Source organism: Agelaius phoeniceus, chromosome 4 (genome assembly GCF_051311805.1).
Source record: "Agelaius phoeniceus isolate bAgePho1 chromosome 4, bAgePho1.hap1, whole genome shotgun sequence".
In the NCBI taxonomy this organism is placed as follows: Eukaryota; Metazoa; Chordata; class Aves; order Passeriformes; family Icteridae; genus Agelaius; species Agelaius phoeniceus.
In genome coordinates, this window is record NC_135268.1 from 61,235,955 (window position 1) to 61,260,679 (window position 24,725).

The 24,725-nt window shown below is 41.3% G+C and overlaps 1 protein-coding gene across 1 annotated transcript in view; it reads left to right on the forward strand.

Annotated features, from left to right (window-relative positions):
- Positions 1-3,752: 3,752 nt before the first annotated feature.
- SLC2A9 (solute carrier family 2 member 9) overlaps positions 3,753-24,725 on the forward strand; it is a 78,064-nt gene continuing 57,091 nt past the window's right edge. The window contains exons 1-5 of the mRNA XM_054633228.2: positions 3,753-3,873; positions 7,467-7,565; positions 12,352-12,512; positions 16,325-16,449; positions 17,974-18,119. Coding sequence (XP_054489203.2) covers positions 3,796-3,873; positions 7,467-7,565; positions 12,352-12,512; positions 16,325-16,449; positions 17,974-18,119 — 609 coding nt within the window. The 5' untranslated portion in view covers positions 3,753-3,795. The remainder of the gene's footprint in view (positions 3,874-7,466; positions 7,566-12,351; positions 12,513-16,324; positions 16,450-17,973; positions 18,120-24,725) is intronic.

Genomic DNA, 24,725 nt, shown 5'->3' on the forward strand with positions numbered 1-24,725 from the left:
ATTGAATGAATATCTTTGGATCAACAACTTTAGAAACTTCACCTGGTACTAGCAATATGAACTTCAGAGGGAAAGAATACTTTTCTACATTATCTACTAAAATTTTTCAGTGAGTGATAAACAGCAGCATCAGAGCAAATATGAACTTTTCATTACCCTAAGTGGATCATCACTTCTTTAGATTTTGTCAAACTCTGCAATCTGAAGATCAGGTTTCTGCTTGCTGTAATCATGTCTCCCTTCCCTGTACAGGAGTCAATAAGATGCAAAAAATAACATTGACACGGCCATACAGGATTTCAGTGATTTCTACTCCATCTCCAGTCCAGATTTCTTATTTTTTGCATCAACTAGAATGTCTGTTCTGGATATGATGACGTTCCTTTTGCTATACAGTCAAGTTGATATCTTAAAAGAGTAAAAGAGGGTTACCTGAAATATAGGAAGGATAGCTCAATCTTAACACTTACACTGATGGTGCATTGCTAGCAATTAAACTTTCCAGACATATCTTAAAATGTTTTAAAGATGTTCTGAAAAAAATTCAGCCATATAAAAATAAGTTCAGTGAGGGAAGGCAGACGTAAGTTATCCTGCTAGTGGCTTAGCTGTGAGGCTATGCCTCCTAAGATATTTAGCAGATTGTTTCTGACTTTGTTGTTTCTGTTTCAGTGGTATGACCCATATATTCTTTATCTTGTCAGCTCTTAAATTCCAGTTTGATGATGCTTTGTTTGTGCTCTGTCAGAACCTTCATTAATTTAATTATCTAAATTATCCATATATGAAATCTGTATGGGATGTGGAAGCTTCAGTGAACAGGTCATTACATTATTTTTCATATACTTGTTAAAAGTGGCATGGGACAGGAGAACTGTTTGGGGAGACTAAGGCTCTCTCCTATAAAGTTAAATACATTTTCATGAAAGTCCTTTTTGAAGAACAATTTAGCAGGAATTGACTAAGGCCTCTTGAAGCAGAGGAAAAGGAGGTTGTTTGCAGGTTGTTAGTACTGACTGCACTGGTAAGTAGAGAGGGAAGAAGGTAACTTTTCTGGCTTTAGTGCTTCTAGGATGTTGTTACCTCTCTGGTTTCTCTTACTCAGAAGCTCAGACTGGTTGCTTGGAACAATCTGATATAATGGCCTCAGTAATGTCAATGTCTCATAGAAGTGATTCCATCCTAAAACCCTCTTGTAAATGTGATGGCCACAATAACCCAGTGTGCTTCTTCACCAAACTGCCTGTTACTCCCCATGTCTCATGGCTCACTGTCTTGTAGACTCCTGTCTGGAAGACAACTTGTATTCAGGACTGGATCTATCATTACCACAATGGCCACGCAAGAAAAAATCTTGAAATGCACTATCATCTCAAGAGGTTGAGGCAGAATAACACAGTAATCCATGTTCCAAATTAACTGAACAAACTGGCAGACTGCCCAAGATCATACAATGAAGAACCATGTAAATATCAGATTGTCTCTGAAACCAGTTTAGTTTCTTCATAAATTAAGATTAAAATGCCCTTTAACATTGTTTAAGTACCTATGGTGACGTACAGGCAAGGATTTTCTTGACAGAACAGTAAATAAGTGGACTCCTCCTTTGCAAGTGCACAATGACCTAGCTAGTATAGGTCTAATAATCTTTAGAATCACACCAACAATTAATCCAAGTGCCCTGGCTGGAACCCAGCCATAGTAATGTAGTTCTACCTGACTGACTAAACTTCTTTTGTAGTTGCAGTGGGTCTGATGTTCCTACCCTAACAGTGACAGTATATCTACTAAAGAGTCTGTATCTTTCTTCCCTCCTGAACAGTAGCACAACTTTCCTTCTTTTCTTCCTCAGCTATTATTTCACAAGGTAACAGAATGGAGAACAAACAGCAAAGCAACGGCATGACAAAAGGAAATAATGCAGTAAAGAAAAATGTGGTGAGTGAATTCATCAAATCTTCTGTCAAGGCATTTGTTTGTTGTTTGGAGACTGGAGGTGGAAAATAATTATAAAATAATTATTTGGAACCTATATGAATATTTACTCTTTTTTTGAGTAGCATATGTTTAGTTTCTGTAACTAACCAACAGTGATTGGAAAGGGTCAAAAACTGTGAGTGTGTTAAGGTGAGAAATTATGTACATATTAATCACTTGTACATATTAATCACATGTAAACCTCACAGCTAAGCCATGGTATTTGTATTTGAGTATGAACTGAACTACTTGCACCTATTTAACATGAAACAAAACAAAACACAGGTGTCTGATTCATCTCAAATACACTCTTTATATTCCAGGGGCTTGATTCTCCTAACTTGACTTATTTTTTTGACTCTTACAACAATTCAAAGGGATGGATGATAGATGTTGTCCAGATCTTCTATCAACGTGTACAATAATTGTACACACTCATGAGTATCCTCTGGCTTTCTATTCAAACACCAGTCATCTTGATCTGAGCCAATGACACCTCGAAGTTGCTGCATCATAAAGTGTTTCCCAGCCTGCATTGCTCAGTGGTGTTACTTACTATGTGTCTGAGAGCTCTAAGATAGTTCTGAGGTATCAGAGCTGAAAACAGCTCAGATTTACACCAATATCAGCTACAGTCACTTGGGGACAATTCCCAGATGCACTTAATACTCATCATTGCCAACTAGAAGGTGTCATTTGACTCTTAGCAGTTCAAAATTCCGTGTTTGCAAGTAGGTACCTTCAACTATAATAGCTGAAAGCTTTTATCTTCCCCAGGTGGCATGTCTAATCCCCATGCTTAACACAGCAGTAGTGTGGCGTGTCAGATCTAAACCTCCTAAGGCTGTGGAAACATCCGAAACATCTTAATTGGCTACAAGTCTTGTGGTACTTTCACTTTCCAGCCTCGGCAACACGGGAAGTCTTCCCCACCTTAGTCTAGAGTCTAGCTCACAGAAAGGCTGCCCGGATCTCCAGTCGGGACCCTGGAAGCCGTGGTCCCCCAGCCCCACTGCCACTCGGCGGCGGGGCCGCGATGGACACGAGCCGTGACATTGCCCTGCCCTACCTGCTCTGCTGGCTCAATCTCCCGGAGGGACGGGCCCGGCCGGGCAGCCCCAGGCACGGCGGCGAGCGGGCACATTCCCCTAAGTTATGTGCGAGCACGCACAGCAGCAGTGAGCTCGTGTTCCCTTCCCATCGCTCGGTCCTGCCCGCAGCCCCGGGCACCGGCTCTGTGCCCTCCCGAGAGCCGCCTCCTCCCGCTGCGCGGCCGGGAAAGGGACAGGGACAGGGACAGGGACAGGGACAGGGATAGGGATAGGGACAGGGATAGGGATAGGGACAGGAGTCGGGGCAAGGGCAGGGGCAGGGGCAGGGGCTGGGGCAGGGGCTGGGGCAGGGGCAGGGGCAGGGATAGGGACAGGGACAGGGACAGGGACAGGGGCCGGGGCAGGGACAGGGGCAGGGACAGGGGCAAGGGCAGGGGCAAGGGCAGGGATAGGGACAGGGGCAAGGGCAGGGACGGGGCAGTGACAGGGGCCGGGACAAGGGCAGGGATAGGGACAGGGACAGGGGCAAGGGCCGGGACAGGGACAGGGGCCGGGGCAGGGACGGGAATAGGGGCAGGGGCCGGGACAGGGGCAGGGACAGGGATAGGGACAGGGGCAGGGACAGGGGCCGAGCCGCAGGGCCCCGAACGCCCCTGAGCGCCCGGCGCGTCCCCCTCGCCCGCCGCCGCCGCCCCCCGGCCGCGCCCCCGCTGCCCCCGGAGATGCGCGGCCGCTGCGCCCGTGCGGCGGCGGCGCGGACAGAGCCATGGACGGAGCGGCGGAGCCCGAGGCGCACACGCTGGTGAAGCGGGGAGCGGGCGGCAGCGGCAGCGCCCGCCGGGGCGTAAGTAGTGCGGGGCAGCTTTCCGTGGTGCGGGAATGCCCGCAGCCCCTACCGCGGAGCGGGAGCGAGCCCGGCGGCGCGGGCGGGGAAGCTCGGCCTGCGATGCCCACGCCTCGGGGAGGATTAACGGGAGAGGGGGTGATTCCCATCCTCTCTGGCGCGATAGGGAGGGTGGTGCACGGAGGCTGCGGGAGCGGGGGTAACAGCCCGGGGCTTCCCCGAGGGCCGGGCAGAGCTTAGGTTGGACAGCCCTTCCCCGCCCGGGAAGTTGTTGGTGCCGGTGCAGCGGAGGCCGGTGGCGGGCAGAGCTAAAGGCACCGCAGCCGCCGAGCCGGGACGCGGAGGATGCGCGGGGTCAGCGCGGGGCCCGTCTGTGCCGGGCCGGGGCGCGCCGCCGCCGCGGGTGAAGCGCCGGCCGGCGAGGGCTGAGCAAGGCGAGGGCGCTGCTGCTGCTGCTTCCTCGCTGCTCCCCAGGACCATCCTATTGGCAAGCTCTCAGGGCGAGGGCAGAGCCGGGGAGAGAGGGACGGAGGTTTCCATTCATCGCCCGCAGCCCCGAGGGCAGAGCTGCCGGAGGGCGCCGGGACCGCGGGCACCTGCCGGGAATGCCCGGGCCGGGCCGGATCTGGGGCTCCCCAGTAGGGTGCTCCAGAGTCCAGCCTTCCTGTGTCAATCAGCAATATCTATTTAAAAATATTAAACTTCCTTATGCATGCATGCAATGTTAACCACTGACAATTGTGCTTAATTTTATTCTGAGGAGGGGGCTATAACTAGCCAAAGTACAACACTCTAAACTGTGTTTTGAAAAATGAAGTGCAAACCGTCATGCAGTAAATGAAAAAAAAAAAAAAATTGAGAGTCATGGTAGCCAGTAGAAATATTTCACTGCAATCTGAAAAAGGACTGGAGTTGAGAAAAACATCTGTAGATCACAGTGCCCTGGGATCTGTGATTAGACCAAAAACGTGGGCTTCCACAAGTAAGCAGTCCTCGGGTATCTGCAGGTGTTTGCTGTGAGCTGACATGCAGCTTTCCTGACTGAACTCTTATTGCTGTGGTGACGGTGACACGTTCCTGCCCCTGGGCTGACAGCAGGGACGCATGAGCACACGCACGGCCGTGAGGCCAAGGAACACCTGTGAAGGAGGCGTGGTTGCCTTCTTGCTTCCTGGCCATTTAAAAGACACTGGGGGTTGTGTTTATCTTTTACTAATGTTGCCACAGGGTAAATTTTTTTTGAGCAACAGTTTGATTTTTGGGATTTTTTTTTGCATTCTTGCTTCATTGTGCTTTTGTCTTTATCTGGTGTTGCTGAAACCTGAGCAAATATTTAAAATAGTGAATGAGGAGACAGGCCATGGAGAAGTTGAAGTTCATGTTCCAAGTTCCAAAACCTCTGAATTGAGTGAGCCTGAAGTTTTCTGCAGCTGCCTATATACTTAAAAACTCCATGGTACTGAATAAGTTTCTAAACCCAGCTATCACAGTGCAAGACTTTCTAAGCACTTCTCTGATTTGCCCTGCAGTATCTTCCACTTAGACTCATGTGCATATAATTTGCCTGTACTGAAATTTTATGCATTCATTGATGTTTTTAATAACCATTTGGCTATATGTTCCAAATAATTTTGATTGGAGGATTTTTCTGATGTGTCTAATGTTGTTGAAGTAGAGCCCTTTAGAAATACTGCATCAACATTACTGCATAACTCTTGGGAACTCACTGTTGGTGAACCCTTTGGGAGCAGCCTGGTAGACCACCAGAAATATTTTCCCCAGCATCATTCATTCAGAATAGTAGCAATTCCTTCTAAGTGGAGGAATGTTTGTGCATAGCAGAGAAATAATGAGCGCCCAATATGAGGTGTTATCATCAGAAGTTAAATAAAGCCTTATGTCAAGTTTCTGCATTTTGTTAACAAAGTAATGGTGCAAACTCTGTGTGTGTGGCAGGCTCATTTTAAGAAGCTGGCTAATAACAATAAATTGTGTTTGGCTTATGTAATGATCTCAACGGGATATATTTCGTATACAAGGCTTTTCACCCCCTGCACACTTCCTCCTGACCTGACCAAAAGCAGGCTGGTTAATGAACTGTGTAATCTCTTAAAAGGTTCCCACACCATGTGGAAGAAGTTAAAGCACTCAGCCATCCTGCAGGGTTCATTTTGAACACTCAGAGCTGGCAGGTCTGAGCATGGCAGACCCCACATGTGCTGGGCTGTACGCTGTGCTCCCCACCCTGGCACCTGGGTATCTCATCCCTTCTCCACAGGTGACAGAGCCTGTGAGAACAGTGTGGCACAGGAGCTCTGGCACATGCCAATAGCCATGGCATGTTCACCCGCCCACAAGGCTGGTGGAGCTTGTTCCAGTCCACTGTCACTGCAGCTCTGCCATGAGCCAGCTACACAAACCTCCTTCATGCTCAGGACCTGCATTTCCCAAAGTGAACACACAGCTTTGTGCAGCTGATAGAACATATTCATTCATTAACCTGTTGTGGTGTGGTCAGTGATAGAACTGAACCTGAGCTCCTTAAGCAGGTCTTCCAACCTTTGAAAGGATTGGGGCTCCAGTGAGTGAGGAGGCTGGGCATAAACAGCAGTGAACTGTGCTCGAAATTCTATATTCTTGTCATAGCTGGTTTTTAAAATTGAAAACACATTAAAAATACATCCATTTTAATACATTCAGAGTTGTCTTTCATTATCTAGACAATTACATTTGCAATTGACCAGCCACCCAAACACTAACTTCAATGTCTCTTGGGAATGGCTGGGAATGGTCTCTTCTGCCATATTCTGTGACCCAGCAGGAGAAGTGAATGGCAGAAAGTAATACTGGGGAAGTTGGAAAGGAATGCAAATGCAAAATCTCTCAAATCAAAGCAGTTCTACCTTTTATTCAACAGCTGTTGTGGAAGCAGAAATTGCAGATTTGGGCTAAAAAGAGTATGAGGAGGATGAGGGGAGGGAGAAGTACAGATGTGCCACTGGGAAAAGGGCACTGGAGAGTGTGTGTGGCACCAAGTTACTGTTGGAAACTTGCATGCAGATTGCAAAACCTAGTTTGTAGCCATCATTTTGATGTTTTTGGTCATAATTTCATTAATTTCATTAATCCTTTGGGGGGGTGGGGAGGGGCATGTGTGAGAGTATGGTGTGCACACCATCTCATGAATTTTCAGCCAAGTCAGATCTACCCACAGACCTCTTGTATCACATATATGCTATACCTTACTTCACTGTGTTAGTGATATACTGTCAACAGTTTCCTTTGCTGAGATTATGCTTCCCCAGCATTTTACTTTTTTGGTGTGGGAGCTGCTACAACACTTGAAGCAGAACTCTGTAAGGTTGAAAGAAGTTCAAATGTTCACTTATGCCTCCATAGATGTTAAGTGACATGCTGTCACTTCAAATGTAATGTTTCTCAGAATGAGCAGGGGGAAGTGTTTCAGGCTATTATTGTGCAGCAAGGACATCTGCCTGCAGGAGCTATGCAAGATAGCTAAAGGGTGTTTAAAACCTGAGGTATGTTAATTTTGAGTGTATTATCAATGGCTGCATCTTTTCTTTGTTTTGCAGAATTGGTCTGGGAGTCTTATTGTAGCTTCCTTAACTGGTGCTTTTGGGTCGTCTTTTCTTTACGGTTACAATCTGTCAGTGGTGAACGCTCCCGCAGGGGTAAGTGACGGACTAAAGAGGAATTTGATATCAGTAGAGGGCAGCCTTGTCCAACTATTCTCTCCTCAGCATCCTGCCCTTATAGTCCTCCTGATTACATAGTAGAAGGGGATTAAATCTCGTATAGTAACATTGTTTGCCCAAAACCTTCTTTCTGCTTCCCGTGAGGTTTTCACATAAATTCAGTAAAAGTCAGAGAGCTAAATGCTGCTGTTGAGGTGAATGGGTGCACATGGTTTGCTTCTCACTCTCCCAGGTCCAGGCTAATCATGACTCCTCTTGCACACTTTTATGTGATAAAGTATCTGTAATATCTGACTGGTGAGTATTCAGTGGCTGCATGCACATGTTCAGCAGCTTCTGTTCATCCAATTCTAGAGGGTTGCACAACATTTCATTCCCACAGTACTGATATTGTAAATAATGCCTCTGGTTCCCTCTTAAATAATGGGCCCCCTCTTCTGTGTTCTGTTGTGATGTCTTGTTTGGTTCTGAATTCTAAACTTCTTCATCTATTGGCTACAACATGTGAGATTGATTTGATGAATAGAGCACTGTGAAATCAGTATACAAAAATGGTGGGGATTTCATTAAAATATCAGGTATTACAAATGGAAATCTGAACATTTTGTTTTTACACTGGCTGTCTAGAGACCCCCAATTCAGTCAAGCACAGCAGGAAGCAATTCAGGGGTGTTGCAAGCAACACTATTTTGAAAAGTAGCTAGCAAATATTGGAAATAAACTGTGCCAAATATTTAGTTCCTTTCCAAAATAGTTCATTTCCAAGGCTAAGCTCCTTCTTTTATGAAAATCTCCCATTAAAATATGTTGCTAGATTTATACCTAAGCAGGTTTTTCGTGTTAAAGCTGGATGCAATATTTATGCAAATAACAAAAGAAACATTTTTTTAAATTTATGTTCTATATGTGGATTTTATTTGGTAAACTGTTGATCCAAAGGAGCAGGAAGAGACTCAGCCTATAGAAATCTGTAATTGCTTGCTTCATAACTTCTGGGAGTTTTCTTCAAGTTCCTTTTATATACTAGTTAGTCAAGGCTGGAAAAACTGGATGTTAGCATGACATGTCCAGCCATCACTTTACCTTGCAGTCATCAGAGGATAAAAACAGCTTAGAAAAAATCAGCAAGAAGCTGTAATTCTGTGAGCAATGGTGTTGATTGTCCTGATGGAAAAATCCTTCCTGCACTGCCTTGGGGCTGTCAACAGAGCAGTGAGAATGAGCCAATTTCTAAACTTTTAAGTACCATTTAAAAAATGGACTGTCCTGGTAGTCAGAGCTTTCTGTCACTTTCTGCAGGAGTAAGGGAAAGAAAGGATGATGGGATGTGCTCCTTGGCAGCACTCAGAAAGTTCTCTTTGAATCATGTGATAGATTACAGTGGTGTGGGTGGGGAGGTTGAAGATGCAGCCCTGTGAAAAATGCTGAATTCCAGGTTTTGTACTTAATAACACTTCCAGGATTGTCTGGTTCTGTTTGAAATCTTTAGTGTGGCTTTTGTGCTGAAACTGGGCACTATGATGCTGGCTTTGGTAATACCAGTACAGGTATGCACGAAGTCTCCCCTGGTGTTCAGTGTTTGATTGAGAACTTCATAACTCTCTTATTCATCTTAAGCCATCCATTAGCTAGGGCCAGGGAGTAGTCCTACTGACAAGGAAGCTGTGCAGTTCAAGAAGAAAATACCACTCTGTCCTCTGGCCCTCTCTCCAGCTCCAGGGTTAATGTGTGTCTCCATTTGCCCACAACAGACCCCTTTCCTGTCCCTGTCCCTGGAGATGCAGTGACCAGGTTGAAGGGAAGAGCAAAGGCTGAGGTCACAGCCATGGTGGGTAGCAGTGAGCCACATCAAAGCTGTGCTTCTTGCAGCACAACAAAAGGAACCTTGGCCCCATCTGTTTTCTCCTGTATGTGACTAAATCAGACTGCTGCAAGGTGACCCTTTGGGAATTCTGATGTGATCTGATTGAGAAACACCAAAGCTGAGCATCTTGTAGCTGTACAAAAACCAGCCTTGTAAGAGGTTATACTGGGAGTGCAGTAATTCCTGCAAGTTAGAAGCTGTGTTTCTTTTATAAACTTGGTAGGAAGAATAATTTCTTGTGGTGACATGTGGCTTACATCTGACATTGTCAGATTGTCCTTCTCTCCATAGGATGCTGGGTATGTTCTGTCCCTGTTTACCTCAGTACAACTCTTCTTGATGCTGAAGCCCTGAAGTGAAAAAGGGCTTGATTAGGACAGTTGACCAAAATACAGAATGTTTCCAGGATCCTTGAACTGAGCATGTCAGCAGGAGCTGATGGAGTGAAGGGAGTTAATTTAAGACTGAAGTGTTGAAGAATAATATGTAAATTCTTGTGTCCACTTCCTTTCAGTACCACAAATTGTTTCAGCTCATCAAACCACAGGGGAATTCTCCTACAATTCTCACTGGTGGGCTTTATTTCAGGTCATCTCATGAGGCAGAGTTAGTCTAACTTCCTGATTGTTACAAGGGGGAAATAAGCTGCACATACTCTGTTCAGAGCTGAGATTGCTTCCCACTCAGTTCCCTGTAGTTCTGTGGGAAAGAGCATGGCCCATCACAGGTATGATTCCCTGAGAAACCCAGAATTACAAGTTTCCATGGGCTTGTTCAAAGAGTCACCAGAATTTATTAAAAACATATGGGAGCATTTGGCAACAGAAGACAAAAACTTTAATTGAATACAAGATGAAGCTGTCTTTTTTCTGAGCTGGATTTCTACAGTTCATTTCATGGGCTGATTGTGGCAATGCCTGTGAAACAATGATGTGCTTTGTGCTCTGTGAGGGAAGCAAAGTCCCTGCTACTTTCTGCTCTGCAGCCCTTGCCCTCTTCCTGCAGGAGGCTGCAGCTCTGAGTTCCTATGGCACAAACATACAGCCTGCTGTGAGAGCTGGCTCTGTAGTTGTCACTGTGTGTGAATGACCTCTGTTACTATTTCTGTTCTTTTTAAAATATATCCATTAAATTCATATATATAAAAATGTATATATTCCTTCCATTTCTCTTCTTTTTCTCATCCCAGCACTACTATTATAATGAAGTGAGGCAGTTGAGAAAATAAGACACTGATATCAGTCAGCCACCATTTTTTGTAGGCTTTGTTTAGACGCTAAAATTTTTGTATACAAGTTTATGCTTTTAGTGTTATTGAGACACCTGATCAAAAACCCCAAGAGAGCTTTTACACAGAATTTAATGGATTCAAAATCAGTGGATTTGTTCTACCAAGTTTGTTTTGTTTCATGTGCATCTTCTGAAAACTTCTGTGTTTTATTAGCTTCCTATTTATTGGTAATGGGAGTGCTGAGAGAGGTACTAGTACATGTCAGAACATCCATCTATCTGTTACTAGTGAGTGTTTTAGTTTGTACTTTCTTTTCTTGAATATTTGCAGTTATTTGATGTCTCCTTGTAAATAACTAAGATATGCTGAGAAAATTAGTCATAACACAAGGGGAGAGTAATTTACATACATACTATTTTTAGCCATTATCATTAACAAGAAATGCTAATAGTGTTCTAAAAGTGTTTTCTCTCAGTCATCATTACTATCAGAAATTAATTTCAAATAGACAAGAAGATGTCTGAATCTAAATATAATCTGAGTATTGGTGTTAAAGAACTAAGATGTTATTACTTGATTTTATGGCAGATTCATTTTGAATCTTACTCTGAGACTTCTAAATGATTCAAGAACCAAAATTACTTGTATTTTTTAGTTTTATTTTTAAGATTATTTTTAAATGTTTTTTCCCTCTCTGTTTAGAAGCATTCAAGATGGGATGGGAGAAATAACCCTGTTCTCCTTTTAATTCAGGGCACAAAAAGTTTAATAGAAATTTGATAGATGGATGACAAGCAATTGTATATTCCACCTTCACCTTTCTTAGGTATTTTGTAGATGGAGAGATGATTATTTTAGTTTGCTAAAAGCCCTCAAATAGAATATTTCATGTGTCCAAGGCCAGACTTTAGGCAAAGTTTGAAATTCCTGGTTTGAACAGGGAAAATGTAACGGCTTACTATGCTGAGAAGAAACTGGGAAGTAATTAAAGATACAAGATTAAACTTTGGATACTGTAGAGCTTGAGAGCTTTTCCCAAGTGTGCTGTGCCCTTCTGCTGTAGAGACTGCAGCTTCCTGGCACTGTATCCTCACCAGAGCATCAGGCACCACAGCAGCAGTTCCTTGGTTTTGAAATAGGAGCAGCATGAAAACAAGGACATTGACTAAAGAGAAAGTAAATAGGAGATGTCTCTGCAGGCAAACAGAGACTGTGTTAAAACTCTGTCCTGGAGCTATAACATCTTTACCTTTTAAAAAGATGAAGAACTTTGTCTAATTAAACATCAGGGAAGGGAAGTTGTTAGAAGGCATCCTTCAAAAACCTGTGGTTGTGCTCATGTGAGGAAAGCAGAGGAAGAGTGTAAACTTCAGCAAGTTAAAGGCTGAAGAGTGATCCTATCCTGGGCATTCTTGTCTGCCTGTGGAGTTTTTTCCCCATCTGGTTTTGGTACTGCCTTCTAGTTGTATGTATATATGCTTGGACTGACTCAGTTAGTTTTATTGCAGTTTTATCTATAAATGAAGCCCCATTTTTCAGAGGAGAGAGACAGAAGAGCAAGAGTGATTCCTGCAGGAAAGCTACTGTGGGTTTTCTGGGTTCTTAATTCTGTTTCTCTCAGTTGTAGTCCTCAAGTCCACATATTTTTATTATTTCTTTTCTTTCAGTATATCAAGAAGTTTTACAATGAAACTTGGGAGAGGAGATATGGCTTCTCAGTGGATGAAGGCACCCTGACACTCCTCTGGTCCATAACTGTTTCCATTTTTGCCATCGGTGGCCTTGTGGGTGCCATTATTGTTACCCCAATTGTGAAGTTCTTTGGAAGGTAAGTGTTTTGGAAAACTTGCATTTTCTAAAGTAGTTTCTCACTTAGTCTCTCTAGAAAGTTTTACTTTTATTACAAAACAAAAAACCCCAAATCTTGAAATTCTGAAAACTTACTGTGCATCATTTGAGTCACAGAAGCCATTTGCTCTGAATGGGCAGTAGGTTGAGATCTCAAGGAGTGTGACTTGTCAAATATGCCAAAGGAAAACACATACAATAGAAATGATTTCACAAAAGACTGGCAGCATCTTGTTTCATGAGTTTATTGAATATCTTACTGTAAACAAACAAAGCTATCAACATATCTCATTTGCTTCTTATCAGCATTTGCTGTCATATGGTAATAAAAATTTACTCTTTTTTCAATCCTTGTCAACTCAAAATACAGTTCAGAGAACTGGATTCAGATGGAGTTCCTGTATGGCCTTCCCCAAGAAGGGGGTATGCCATCCATTCTGTACAATGCAGTATTTGACCAAGGCTTGATCAAGTCATATTCCTGAGAATATGAGTATTTTAGGAATGTTTGTGTTGGTGTGTGTTTGCATTTTTGCTGCAGGTACTAACTAGGTATTTCTGTCAAATTTTTGTGTCATACAGTCTTTCAAATAGAATTTGAAAGGTCATTTATAATTTATCTATATTTAGAAGGGCATGGGAAAAAAACCCACCATTGTAGCATTCATCATAACTGCTCATTTGGATTTTTCTTAATTGTAAATTCAAATTATTTGATATCTTTTAGTCAGTTAAATTACAGGAGAACATCATCATTGAGGCTTAAATATAAGTGTAAACCTTTAGTGTTCTTACTTTCCTATTTTACATTTTGACTATATCTGTTAGATTGTACTTTCCTAGGTCTATTTTTCACTCTCCCAACCTGTCCACATGTCATATTTCATCTAAAGGGTGTATTTTCAGGTTCCTCCATTTCATGCTTACAGCAAGTCAGTATTCTTAGCTGTTACCCATTCTTCATGAATTTATTTTGTCACTTCAGCACTTGATTTTTCAATTTTTAAATATTTTCCATAGTTACATTATTTATTTTTTTAGGTTTTCAATTTCTTCTGCCAAATCATGCATTTGGCTTTAACATACTTGTTAGAAATATGAAACTACGCCTGACTCAGACTGATTAATTCTCAGAAAATTGTTGAGTCTTTATTAAAATAAAGTAAAAATGGGTTCACAGAAGGCTAGAATTTTCAGTGAAGAGTAGAAGAGCTTTGTGTATAGGTTTGTTAAAATTGTTAAATTGTTAAAAGAGTTAAAATGGTGGCTGATCTCTGCTGTAGATACACTTCCACTGGAGCTGGTCAGGTTTCCAGGGCAGACCTTTACACTTGCACACTCTGCCCCTGTTTGCCATGTTTATCTCCATTAAGCCATGGAAACAGCTCTGCTGCAGACACAGGGGGTGAGTGCTGGAGCAGAGATGGGAAGGGGCTGTGTGAATAAAGGCTGCTCACCAAAGAGTGGTTCTTGAGTTTGCTGCTCACACTGCAGAGTGTTTGTCTGGTCTAGGAGCCCAGACTGACACGTCATTATGGTAATTGAGGAGCACACAGTGAAATGTTGACAGAACAATAAAATACTTTGCTGTGAAATTGCTCAAGTGTAGGTTGGAGGGTGGTATCTATGATGAAGCTGAGCTCCATTTACACTGACACAGAATAATGAGCTAAGGGGGATTAAAAGCACTAGTCAGAAATAATGTATGACTTTAAAAGAACACTTTTGAATCATATTGCTTTAAGGTTAAAAACATAAATTCCAAAGTACTAGATTCCTAGGCCCTATTTACTTCAAGAGACATGTAAAGTAATTTTTTGAAAGGGAACCTTCATCCACATAAACATAATTCCCAAGTTCAGGTGTGGCTTTAACTCTTTGTAATTTAAATTCTCCTCTTCTAACGAAGAGGGTCTGCTGCTGTTTATCCTGAGCACCCAGACCAATATGCTCAAGGGATTGTTTAGGTCACTTCCAGGGTCTCCCTAGGAGGAGGGAGAGGCTGAGCATCACACCAGGCTCCTCTCCCTGTTCTTGGTACCACAGCCATGGTCACACTCAGTGCCTTCAGTGAGAGAGAAAGGGCAGTGCAAGGGCTTAGGGTCAGTGTGCAGAAATTCCTCTGTGCCATTCCCTGCTCCTCACTCCCCTGTGCTCCAGAGTGGGTCCCTCTGGGGATGTCCCTGCTCAGGCCTGGATCACCCTCTCCTCCAGTGACCTTGTTACACCCTCGCTCCATCTCCCCACAGAAGCCACCCCTGCAGCCCCAATACCCCCCAAACCTTTCCACAGACACTGCTTTCCACAGCAACACCCTAAATAGAGTGTTCTCTTGTTTTCATTTCCTTTTCATTCTGCCAAAGTCTCTGTTTTTATCATGCTTAGTTAGGCTGTGCTTTTCTCTTCTCAGCTGCATAGTATAAGGGTTTGCTGGCCAACTTTTTCTTAAAAATATATATTTTATAGTTTTTATTTAAATTTAAAGGAGAAAAAATCAGTATTTTCAGATGAATGTATAAGACTTGTTTGACCTGAATGAACATTTTCTTTCCATTTTTGTCATTATTTGTATCACTTCAGCCATCTCAGAGTGTATATCCATCTGAAAAATCTGTTCTAAACAGTTACAGTCATCAGTCTGATGGTTGTGTTGTATAGACTTTAAATGAATTGCATCTCATTTTTCCATCTTCAAGCCACGTTATTCATTCAGTGTTCAAAACTCATTAGAAAGCAGGAAACGTGATTAAAAACACAAGTGTTAAAAATATTTCCTTTCAAAAACATATGCATCTGTTGGGAGAAGTTGGGTGACTTTTTCAATGGGGGTGAAATTTCCTCTTGATACTTACATATTGAAAAAAATTAGATCTGGTGGGACAGTTGTCACCTGCTCTAGAAAGGAAAGGGATAGACAGCCTTCCTGGTCACTCCTTTTTAATTAATCCCTCAAACTTGAGCAGAAAGTTCTGAGAGATGAAAACTAAAAGGAATTGGGGTGTTGGCAAATTAAAAGTTTAGATGTTCTGAAAATTTTAAAATACATTTTTGTGATTTGGTCTAAGCTTTTTAACAAAGTAATAATTTGCCATAAAGAGTATTTCTTTTATTTGAGAAATAAAACCCTAATGTTTTATTTCACTGTTATAGAATGAAATAATTTCAAAGGGGGGAAGAAATATGTAAACCTGTATTTTTATTAATTCCAACAATTTTTAGAAAAGCGTTGATTTTTATTACTTGAATGAGCCCAAACATTTTTCCTAACTCTACAAGCAGAAAGTAATTTTCCCCAATGTATAGTTTTAATATTGAGAATTTAAGGATGAATTATAATGACACAGATGATGTCACAGCTGGGAAGTTCTTGAAGTGTGGAAAACTGTATGTAACATTAAAGTGTCTGTAGTTATATCAGCTTATTGCTATTTGAAGTATATTCTTTGGGTTCTTCGTACAGACATCTATCCAGAATATGCTTATTTAAATTCATGTACAGACCTCAGACCTGACACTTGGGTTTTAGGATGCATAAGCTGGCTCCTTGAGGTGCTGTTGTAGTACAGCTCTTTAGTTATCTGCTATGTTTTCTTTTAAACTGTGGTGTAGGGTTGAAACTGTATCCATGCGGGTATAGTGCTGTTTTTCAGAACTCTACACATCGAAGAGGCAGAGTTTGTTAGGTGCTTTTTATTTATAGATATTTAAGAATAATAGCTTAGTGTGCTCCTAATATAACCAGATTTAGCTGCCACAATTCTGGTTTCTACCTAAACCATCTTTGCCTTATAGGAAATGCACGTTGGTGCTTAATAACGTGTTTGCACTGGCAGCTGCACTCTTGATGTCCCTGTCCTTGCTGGCTGGGTCGTTTGAAATGCTCATCCTGGGCCGCATCATCATGGGTGTGGATGCAGGTAAGCTTTGGTCACACTCTGCATGTCTGAAGTGCCTGTGCTGTGCACACACTGCAGGTCAGCTTTGGTCACACTCTGCATGTCTGAAGTGCCTGTGCTGTGCACACACTGCAGGTCAGCTTTGGTCACACTCTGCATGTCTGAAGTGCCTGTGCTGTGCACACACTGCAGGTCAGCTTTGGTCACACTCTGCATGTCTGAAGTGCCTGTGCTGTGCACACACTGCAAGTAAGCTTTGGTCACACTCTGCATGTCTGAAGTGCCTGTGCTGTGCACACACTGCAGGTCAGCTTTGGTCACACTCTGCATGTCTGAAATGCCTGTGCTGTGCACACACTGCAGGTCAGCTTTGGTCACACTCTGCATGTCTGAAGTGCTTGTGCTGTGCACACACTGCAGGTCAGCTTTGGTCACACTCTGCATGTCTGAAATGCCTGTGCTGTGCACACACTGTCTCCTCTTCTCCCATTAGAATTTCCTTTACATCAAAGAGGTGTTCCAGGGACTAGCAATAGTCACGCTGATTTCACTGGGACAAAATGGCACACTAAGGGCTGGAAGATCTGATGTTTGGAGGAGACACTGGAATGAATGCTCACCACTGCTAACAAAGCTGTTGTTTCCCCACCTTTCCTCTTCCAGCCATGGCAGAGTGTATTTGTTCCCATGCCATGAAAATCCCTTGACTAGGAGAGTGTATTCTGCTATTAACACTGCTTTTTGCTGTGCTTAGCACCTGTTGGATCCCGTGTTAATAACTGCAGTGCTAGGGAAGGTTGGTACTTCATCAACTGTTCCTAGAAATATGGTCTTCCCAGTTCGAAAGTAAACCGTGGGGGCACTGCAGCACCAGAATAATCTTGCAGCTAGAAGGAAGGGTTTCTGCTAGTTTTTGTCCCAGATTACCATCAAGCAATGAAACTTCTGGAGTTGTGCAAACATTGCCATTGTACTGACCAGAGTCATGCATTCATTTGTTCTGTTCCTGGCTTTAAACAGCATTCCAACTCTTATTTTATGCCTATTGTGAAGAGTTCATTGCAGCAATAAGCCTGTATTGAGAGGAACATCTGCTAATACTGTTTATAGTAAAAATACTCCATCTGACAATGTCTGCTCTGTCTGACTGATGCACTGGGCTTTTTTTCCCTTACCCACACCAGTGTTAACATGATTTTGCTTGCTTTGGGATGAGCAAATTTAAAATATAAAATCTGTTCTCCTGGAGATTCTCATCTCTGAGTAACCTTTGGTGCTCCACATCAAAAAACAGCCTACGCATGTTGCTGTAGATCTGTAACAGATAATCAATCCCATTGTTATTAAATAGTGTGAGGCTAATTAGACATGCAGGGAAAATAATTCATGTTATGTATGGATAGACATAATTCTGTTCCTTGCATGTTTTTATGCCACCCTTGTGAGCAGATTATCACTCAGGCTCCTTTCAATAGAAATTTGTTGCATACATGGCATAATAAATATGTTTTGACTTAATATATGGGTTTTGTTCTTCTTTTGTAGGCATTTCATTAAGTGCCCTCCCCATGTATTTGAGTGAAATATCTCCTAAGGAAATCCGTGGTTCATTGGGTCAGGTCACAGCAATTTTCATTTGCATTGGTGTTTTCACTGGTCAAGTTTTGGGGCTGCCAGAAATATTTGGGCAAGTAAGTATTTAACAGACCTTTTCTAGGAAAGAACACAAGCATGCTCTAAGTGTCATATTTTCGTATTTTGACTGGATTATTCACAAAAGTGGAAAACAGAAGTATTTCTTTTTCATTTTGAAGCACTTTGAAAAGTAGTTTCCTCCATGTCTTCTACAAGCACATACTAAAAGCATGGCTAAGTTTGGTAGATGTGCCCAGCAGGTTCAACAGCTTAAATGGCTTGTGTATGTCCATATGCAGACCTCCTTCTCCCCCTTTTTTGATGTGCATCTAGTTTTTTAGTTTCCAGTTCCTTTGGACACCATGGAAATGCTTAAGAGTTTTTATATTTTTGATCTCTAATTTTCCAATGTGAGATAGAGCTGAAAAAGACTGGGTTAGAATTATTATAAGAACCTGAATAGGAAGACTCTTGCTTAGTGGTTATAGTATTCCTTTTAGTGCAATCCTTACTTGCCTGGCTTTTAGACTAATTGATAGAAGAGCAGAGTTAACATACACCTTTATGGAAAGATTATCTATTCAGATAAGAGGTTGTCTTGCTGTCATAGGCTGAGATTAACTTGGTGGCCACTGGATGTCATTATTACTCTGAATAAATGAACTCGAGTTTTGTTCAGGCTGGCAATTGGAAATACAGAATCACACAACAGGTAAGGATGAAAGGCACCATGCTGGTCATCTGATCTGACCAGGTGCTTTCCATTCAGAGATGATTCTTCAAGGCAGTGTGGAGGAAAGGTCTGCAGCAATTCTCTCACAGTGAAACTTGAACTCAGAATCCCTTCTGTCAGCCAGAAAAAGTAGTTAGGAGTTGGAAAGTGAGAGGACCTTTTCCTTCTCTGTCCATCCAAAGGCAACTCCTCTGTGGATACATGATACCATCCTCCCTGACACTTTTATTTTTGCCTGACCAGCTTTCTTACTCTGTCCCTTTATTCTGTTCAGCTCTCCTGAAGGCAAATGATTTGATTCAATTTGCCCTTTATTGAAGGACAGATTTCTCCCCTGCCTATCCAAAGCAATAGATTTTGGGAAAAAACTTAAAATGGCTTTTGTTGTGTGACTTCAAAAGATGTCCCTTCAATTAGCTTGGGAGCAAGTCTATTACAAACAAGTGTATGAAATTTCAAGGCCAATATGATTGCTTAGAGTATGGCAGCCCTTATGTAGCAGGAGGTTTTTTTTAATTTGGGTTTTTGAAACATGCATACACTTTTAAAGTTGAGGTGTCATGCAAATTCTTATTCCTTGATTTCAGCTCATTATTGCTGGTTTTACTTCTCTTCTTGGCTTCCTTTCATCACTGTTGTTGCTGCTACCAAATTATGGAGGTAGTGTTTCTGCTTCTACAAATTCCTTTAGTGTGAAGTTAATTAATATTGCACCATTAAAGACAGACACTGTAAGAAGAAATATGCTTTATCTACAGAATTACTTTTCTCAAGATGGGTAACATCAGCATGTAAAAGAAGCAAAGTTTTGGCTGGTGTGGATCACAATATTTCCAAACAATTTATTGGAGGCATCTTGAATATTCTAGTTGGGTATGTGGGTGGGGTTTTTTTCTCTTAATTTCTCTTGGTTTCAGTCAAGCTAGGATTTTTTTTCCCTAGATTTGTGAAGTTCCCAATGAAACTCCTTCAGTGGGAGGTAGTTTTTATTTTGCTGGTCTGCAGTTGTTTGTTTCTTATCAGAATTTGTTATAAATAATACCACTTACAAATACCTGTCTTCTGTCATGGTTTCATAAGGTTTCTGATGTTCTGCTGAGATCTGTTATGTATCTATTACTTGTAAATTGAACAAATATCTAAGAGATTGTTAACCATTGTATCTAAGCACTGATGGTTTTGAAGAAAGGAGGGACAAAACCAGAGATGAGTGTCTTGCTGGAAGAGACTCTGAAAAAGGGATGGACATAAGAATGGCTGTCAGCATGACTGAGGTCCTTCTTGTAAGAGGAGGTGACAGCAATATTGCTTGTGTGGTCAAGTAAACAGAGGGAAGGGACAGGAACTGACTGCACCTTGTTAACACAAGAAACAAGGAATAGAGTGGCTTAATCTCAAAGACAATATAGCCACAAGAATGATTCTTTTAATAAATATTGTGTGAATAATTGCACACTTAAATTTGTCAGAGTGATGTTTGGAACAGACTCCCAGCTGAAGTAACTTGAGCAGAAAATTAAAATTTTAAATTGGAGCTTGATGCATTTATGTGAATTACATGAGGTTGTTGCCTTAAGTGGTTCTGTAGAAGTCTCTCTGCAGAAAAGGAAAGTGTTTATGTTGGCTGTGGGGCATAGTGTTAACAGGCACTTATTAGCAACCTAAGTGATGATTTCCTCTGTTATCAAATGCAAAAGTGTTTCTTTAAATGTGAAATTGTGATAAAAATAGCTCTAAAGCAATGAGTATTACTTGAGGCAATTCAAAAGTCCTTACTGCTTTTTGTATCAAGTGTGTTAAGGAGCCCTAAACTGATTTTTTAGCAATTTTTCTTTTGTCAAGACTGGTCAAGGTGCAGCAGGAGGAATGTGGGCAGCCCCAGGTGCTGTGCTGAGGGGCAGTGTCAGCTCTGGCTGGGTTACTGCCTTAAGGCTGGTTGGCTGCTTCCTATTCCTTCAGTTTTCCCAAGATTTCTATTGAAAGTGCTGAGGATTGACAGTCTTCTCATTTCCTTCTGATACCTTTTCATGCCAGTTCTGTCAACTTATTCACATTATTCTTTTGATCAACTTTTATTTTTTCCTTAGTACTTTTCTGTTTCTTTTTTTTTTTTCACCACCTTCTACAGTGTGCTTCCTCCCTCCTCCCCATATCACTTGTGATCTTTGTGTTTCAGATTAAACTTCATCTCCTCTAGTAACACAAGCTCTTTAATCTCTTTCTCACCCTGTAAGCTGTTGTCTTGAATAGTTCCTGGTTTAAATTCAAACCTAGGAGAACAAGATTATACAGCTAATCCAGATGAAATAATACTTTAAAAAAACAGAATTATATTAAATATTTCCTGGTTTTCCTGGGAATATTTTGTCTGAAGTATTGCAGAAATGCATTTAATTCTTTTCTGTGTCCTGCCCTATTGACATGAACTAGACAAACATGACTATGTCCTATTTTTAAATTATAGTATTAAAGAGCAAATGGAACAAAAATTGACAATCTAATAAAGATTGTAACACCTAAATACAGGCAATTTTTTTGATTCTGGCTATAGAATATATATATAATATATATATATAGAATTATATATAATATATATAATATAGATTATATATAGATAATATATATAGATAATATATAGATAATATATTATATATATAATTATATATATTATATAGATATATAAATATATATTTTATATATATATATAGAATTCTATTGTATTTGTCTCCAAAGGTGCTAATTTTAGAATGTGTTTCTTTAGTATGCAGTGCTTACCAAGAGTGATTATTTGAGAAAAGTTCCAGTTGTGATAACAGTCCTCTGCTGCAGTGACTTGATAATCTTACTTGCTTCCCACAGTCCTAATTGCCTCTCATCCAACAAATCACAGCTATGCTTTTTATTCAAGATTCTGGTTCTTATAGGTCTGGGACCTGCTTCTCCTCACCACTCCAGCTGCTGAGAGCTGTGTGCTTGTTTTCATGTGCTTTTTTTCGTGTGCTGGCATCTTGTGTTCTGTAAGCCAGAGTCCTGAACTCTTCAGGAAGCCATGGCATCTGTAGGTGACAACGTGGTGCAGGCCCACGGGTGTGCAATGATGTTATCTGCTGTAATGTGGGCACTGAATTATTGCTGCTGGCTACAGGATTATTTAATTCAGGCCATTTTGGGTTGTACAGCATGTGCAGCTTTCCATATATCGGACTGAAGGAAAAAAACAGATAATAAGATAAGGACAAACTATCTTAGACCTGGCACGTCTTCAGAAACTGCCCTTCAGGTATTTCTGTTCTCTCTGTTTCTGTGATTCTGCAATTGAATCACCCAGCCCAGCCTATTTTTCCTGACAGATTGCTCTTGCAAAGCAAAGGCCAACGCACTGTCAGCTTCAGTTTTGAAAGTTCAAATTTACACTTACTGTCTTGGGGAAACATTGTCTGGCCTGATTCTGACACATTCCATGTAACTTTAGGTATCACTCTAGCTAACTCATCTAGTCCCTCCTGCAGGGAATGTCCTGCTCCACAGGTTTTCCTTAGCATGGTAACAACTTCCAAACATTGTAAACTGTCTGACTGTCTATTCTATGGCTTCATGTTGTTTAATGAAGGTGGGCTTTAACTTTTCCCTAGATTATAGAGGATTTAATTTCTGAATCCATTTGCAGTAGTCACAGTATTCTTATTTTCAATATACATTGAGCTTCAATATCTCTTTCATCTGTGTGTCAATACCAGAGAGAAAAAAATGTTTCACAGTGTGTCTATTGATTCAGGACAGGTAAAGCTGAAACAGTTGCCTTTGCCATGCTTTCCTCAGACCTGGCTTGGAGCCCCTTTTCCTGTGCCTGGTGTGGCAGGCTTTGCCAAGCTGCAGTTGTTTTCCCTGGAGCTGGCCCCAGTGGCTGGCCAGCTCTGGCTGCTTCTCTGACTGAGCAGCTGCTCTTCCCATTGGTGCACCAATGGACAAATAGGTTTTGGTTTTTTTTTTGTCTGTTTACTTCAGCAGCCCTACTTTAAAAAATTCAAGTGTTTCTAGGTCACACATGCAGGAGCTTGCCTGACTACATGGTAGCATTGTTTCCTAGTGGATAGCATGTTACTCTAAAAACTTTACTTTGCTTGCATCCTAAAATTCACCAGGGGAGCACGTCCTGAACGAATCCATTTGCTGTGTTAGTGTTTCAAGGCAAAAAAAAAAAAAAAAAGGAAAAAAAAGGTAAAGATCCTGATGTGTCCATCTCTTGAATGCTGCAAGTAGAATAGGTTTGGTCATTCTGTTTTGAAAAGAGTGTAATCAAGCAGTACAAGGTACGGGAGTGAGCAACAATGATCAGATTTGGAAAGTGGCTTCTTGAGGAGAAAAATCGGGGTTAGACAGCTCTTAGGGGTAACCCCATGCTGGGGAAACACTCAAAGCCTGAGTGCATCAGAAACAAAGTGTACCAGAGAAGGTTTAGAATTTATTCTGAAATGACATGCTGTCTTTTCTAGACTCTTCTCAATCTTTCTTCAAAAGCACTTGGAATTTATTGCAAAAATCTTGTGTACATGGTTAGAGTTACAACTTTATGAATTGGATGCTTTGTCAGAGAAGACATATTAATTAGTCTAATTAAACTTTTTTGAGGATTTTTAGCAGCTTTAATGTATCTTTGGCTAGAGAATATCTGTTTTTAAAAAGGGATTTAGCTGGAAATATGTTTGTGATACACAATGACACCGGCCAAATCGTCCTCCTCATAACTCATTATTTTAGCAAAGAAATTCTGTTACTGATATAAGTATCAATATCAATTTCTGCAGCAAATTGAGCTAAATCTGGAAAAGGACCAATTAACTCCATAGACACTGTACAATATGTCTAGTAAGGAAGCATCTTTGTGATGAGTCCCTTTCAAGTTAGCTTTTTAGACAAGTGAGCCTTGCTGAGGAATAGTTGTGATAAAACTAAAAACTTCTGTAGATGCTGTGTTACACTCTCATTTTCTTTACCAGGCTTCTTAAAATGATGTATTTGATGCAACAGATAACTGTGTATTTAGGAAAGTTTTTATAGGAGTGTTACATTTTGCTCCACCAAGGTCTTTTAAAAGTACTCCTTCACTTGCACAAAAACAGACAGTGATGGAATAGGTTGTACAGCCTGTGCAGTTGAAGGCTGTTCTGAAAATAAGCTTTGATTTTACTTGTCAAAGCTTCATTTCCAGCATGATTTTGCTTTGTTTTTTTGCTTTGTTTTTCTTTTCTTTTCCTTTTTTTTTTTTTGATTGATCCTTCTTCCTAAGACTCGACTCAGATTCAAGGATTCCTTAAAAACTGTCAGTGAATTATAGATGAGTAGAGAAAGCAATTCCAAGTCAGTCTAGGGACCTAAAGCCTGCAGGTGGACACCAATGGCAAAATGGTCTTCTGGAGATGCTCTTGAAATGAATCTGACACATTAGCATGATAACACAAAGTATGAATCAACCAGTTTCTGAGTATTTTTCTATGAGCTCTTTTGTTCTGTGTGTTTATCTTCTCCTTGAGCCATGATAGTGACTATAGTTAAAGTCATTATTCTTTAAAATACAAGTGAGAATTTCAGAGTATAGAACAGAGAGCTCTTGTGGCAATAAGAGACGACAGGTGAACTCTTGCAGCTTCATGCAGAGTGTTGGAAATTAAAGCAGCTTCTGCTCTACAGAATATAAAAAGATGTTTGTACTTTCCATTAGGAGGACAAATGCCTCCACCAGTTTAGCATTTTCCATTTAGCATCACTTGAAATCCTAAAGTGTCCTCTTAGTAATAATTTCAAACATCTGCCTATGGGCTATGTAGAATAAAAAATGCCATAACATCTTCACTCTGCCTAGCTATATTCTGAAAACAGAGCGACCTGAAGCAAAGTCTAGATTGGAAGCCAGTAATTAGTGGTGTGGCCC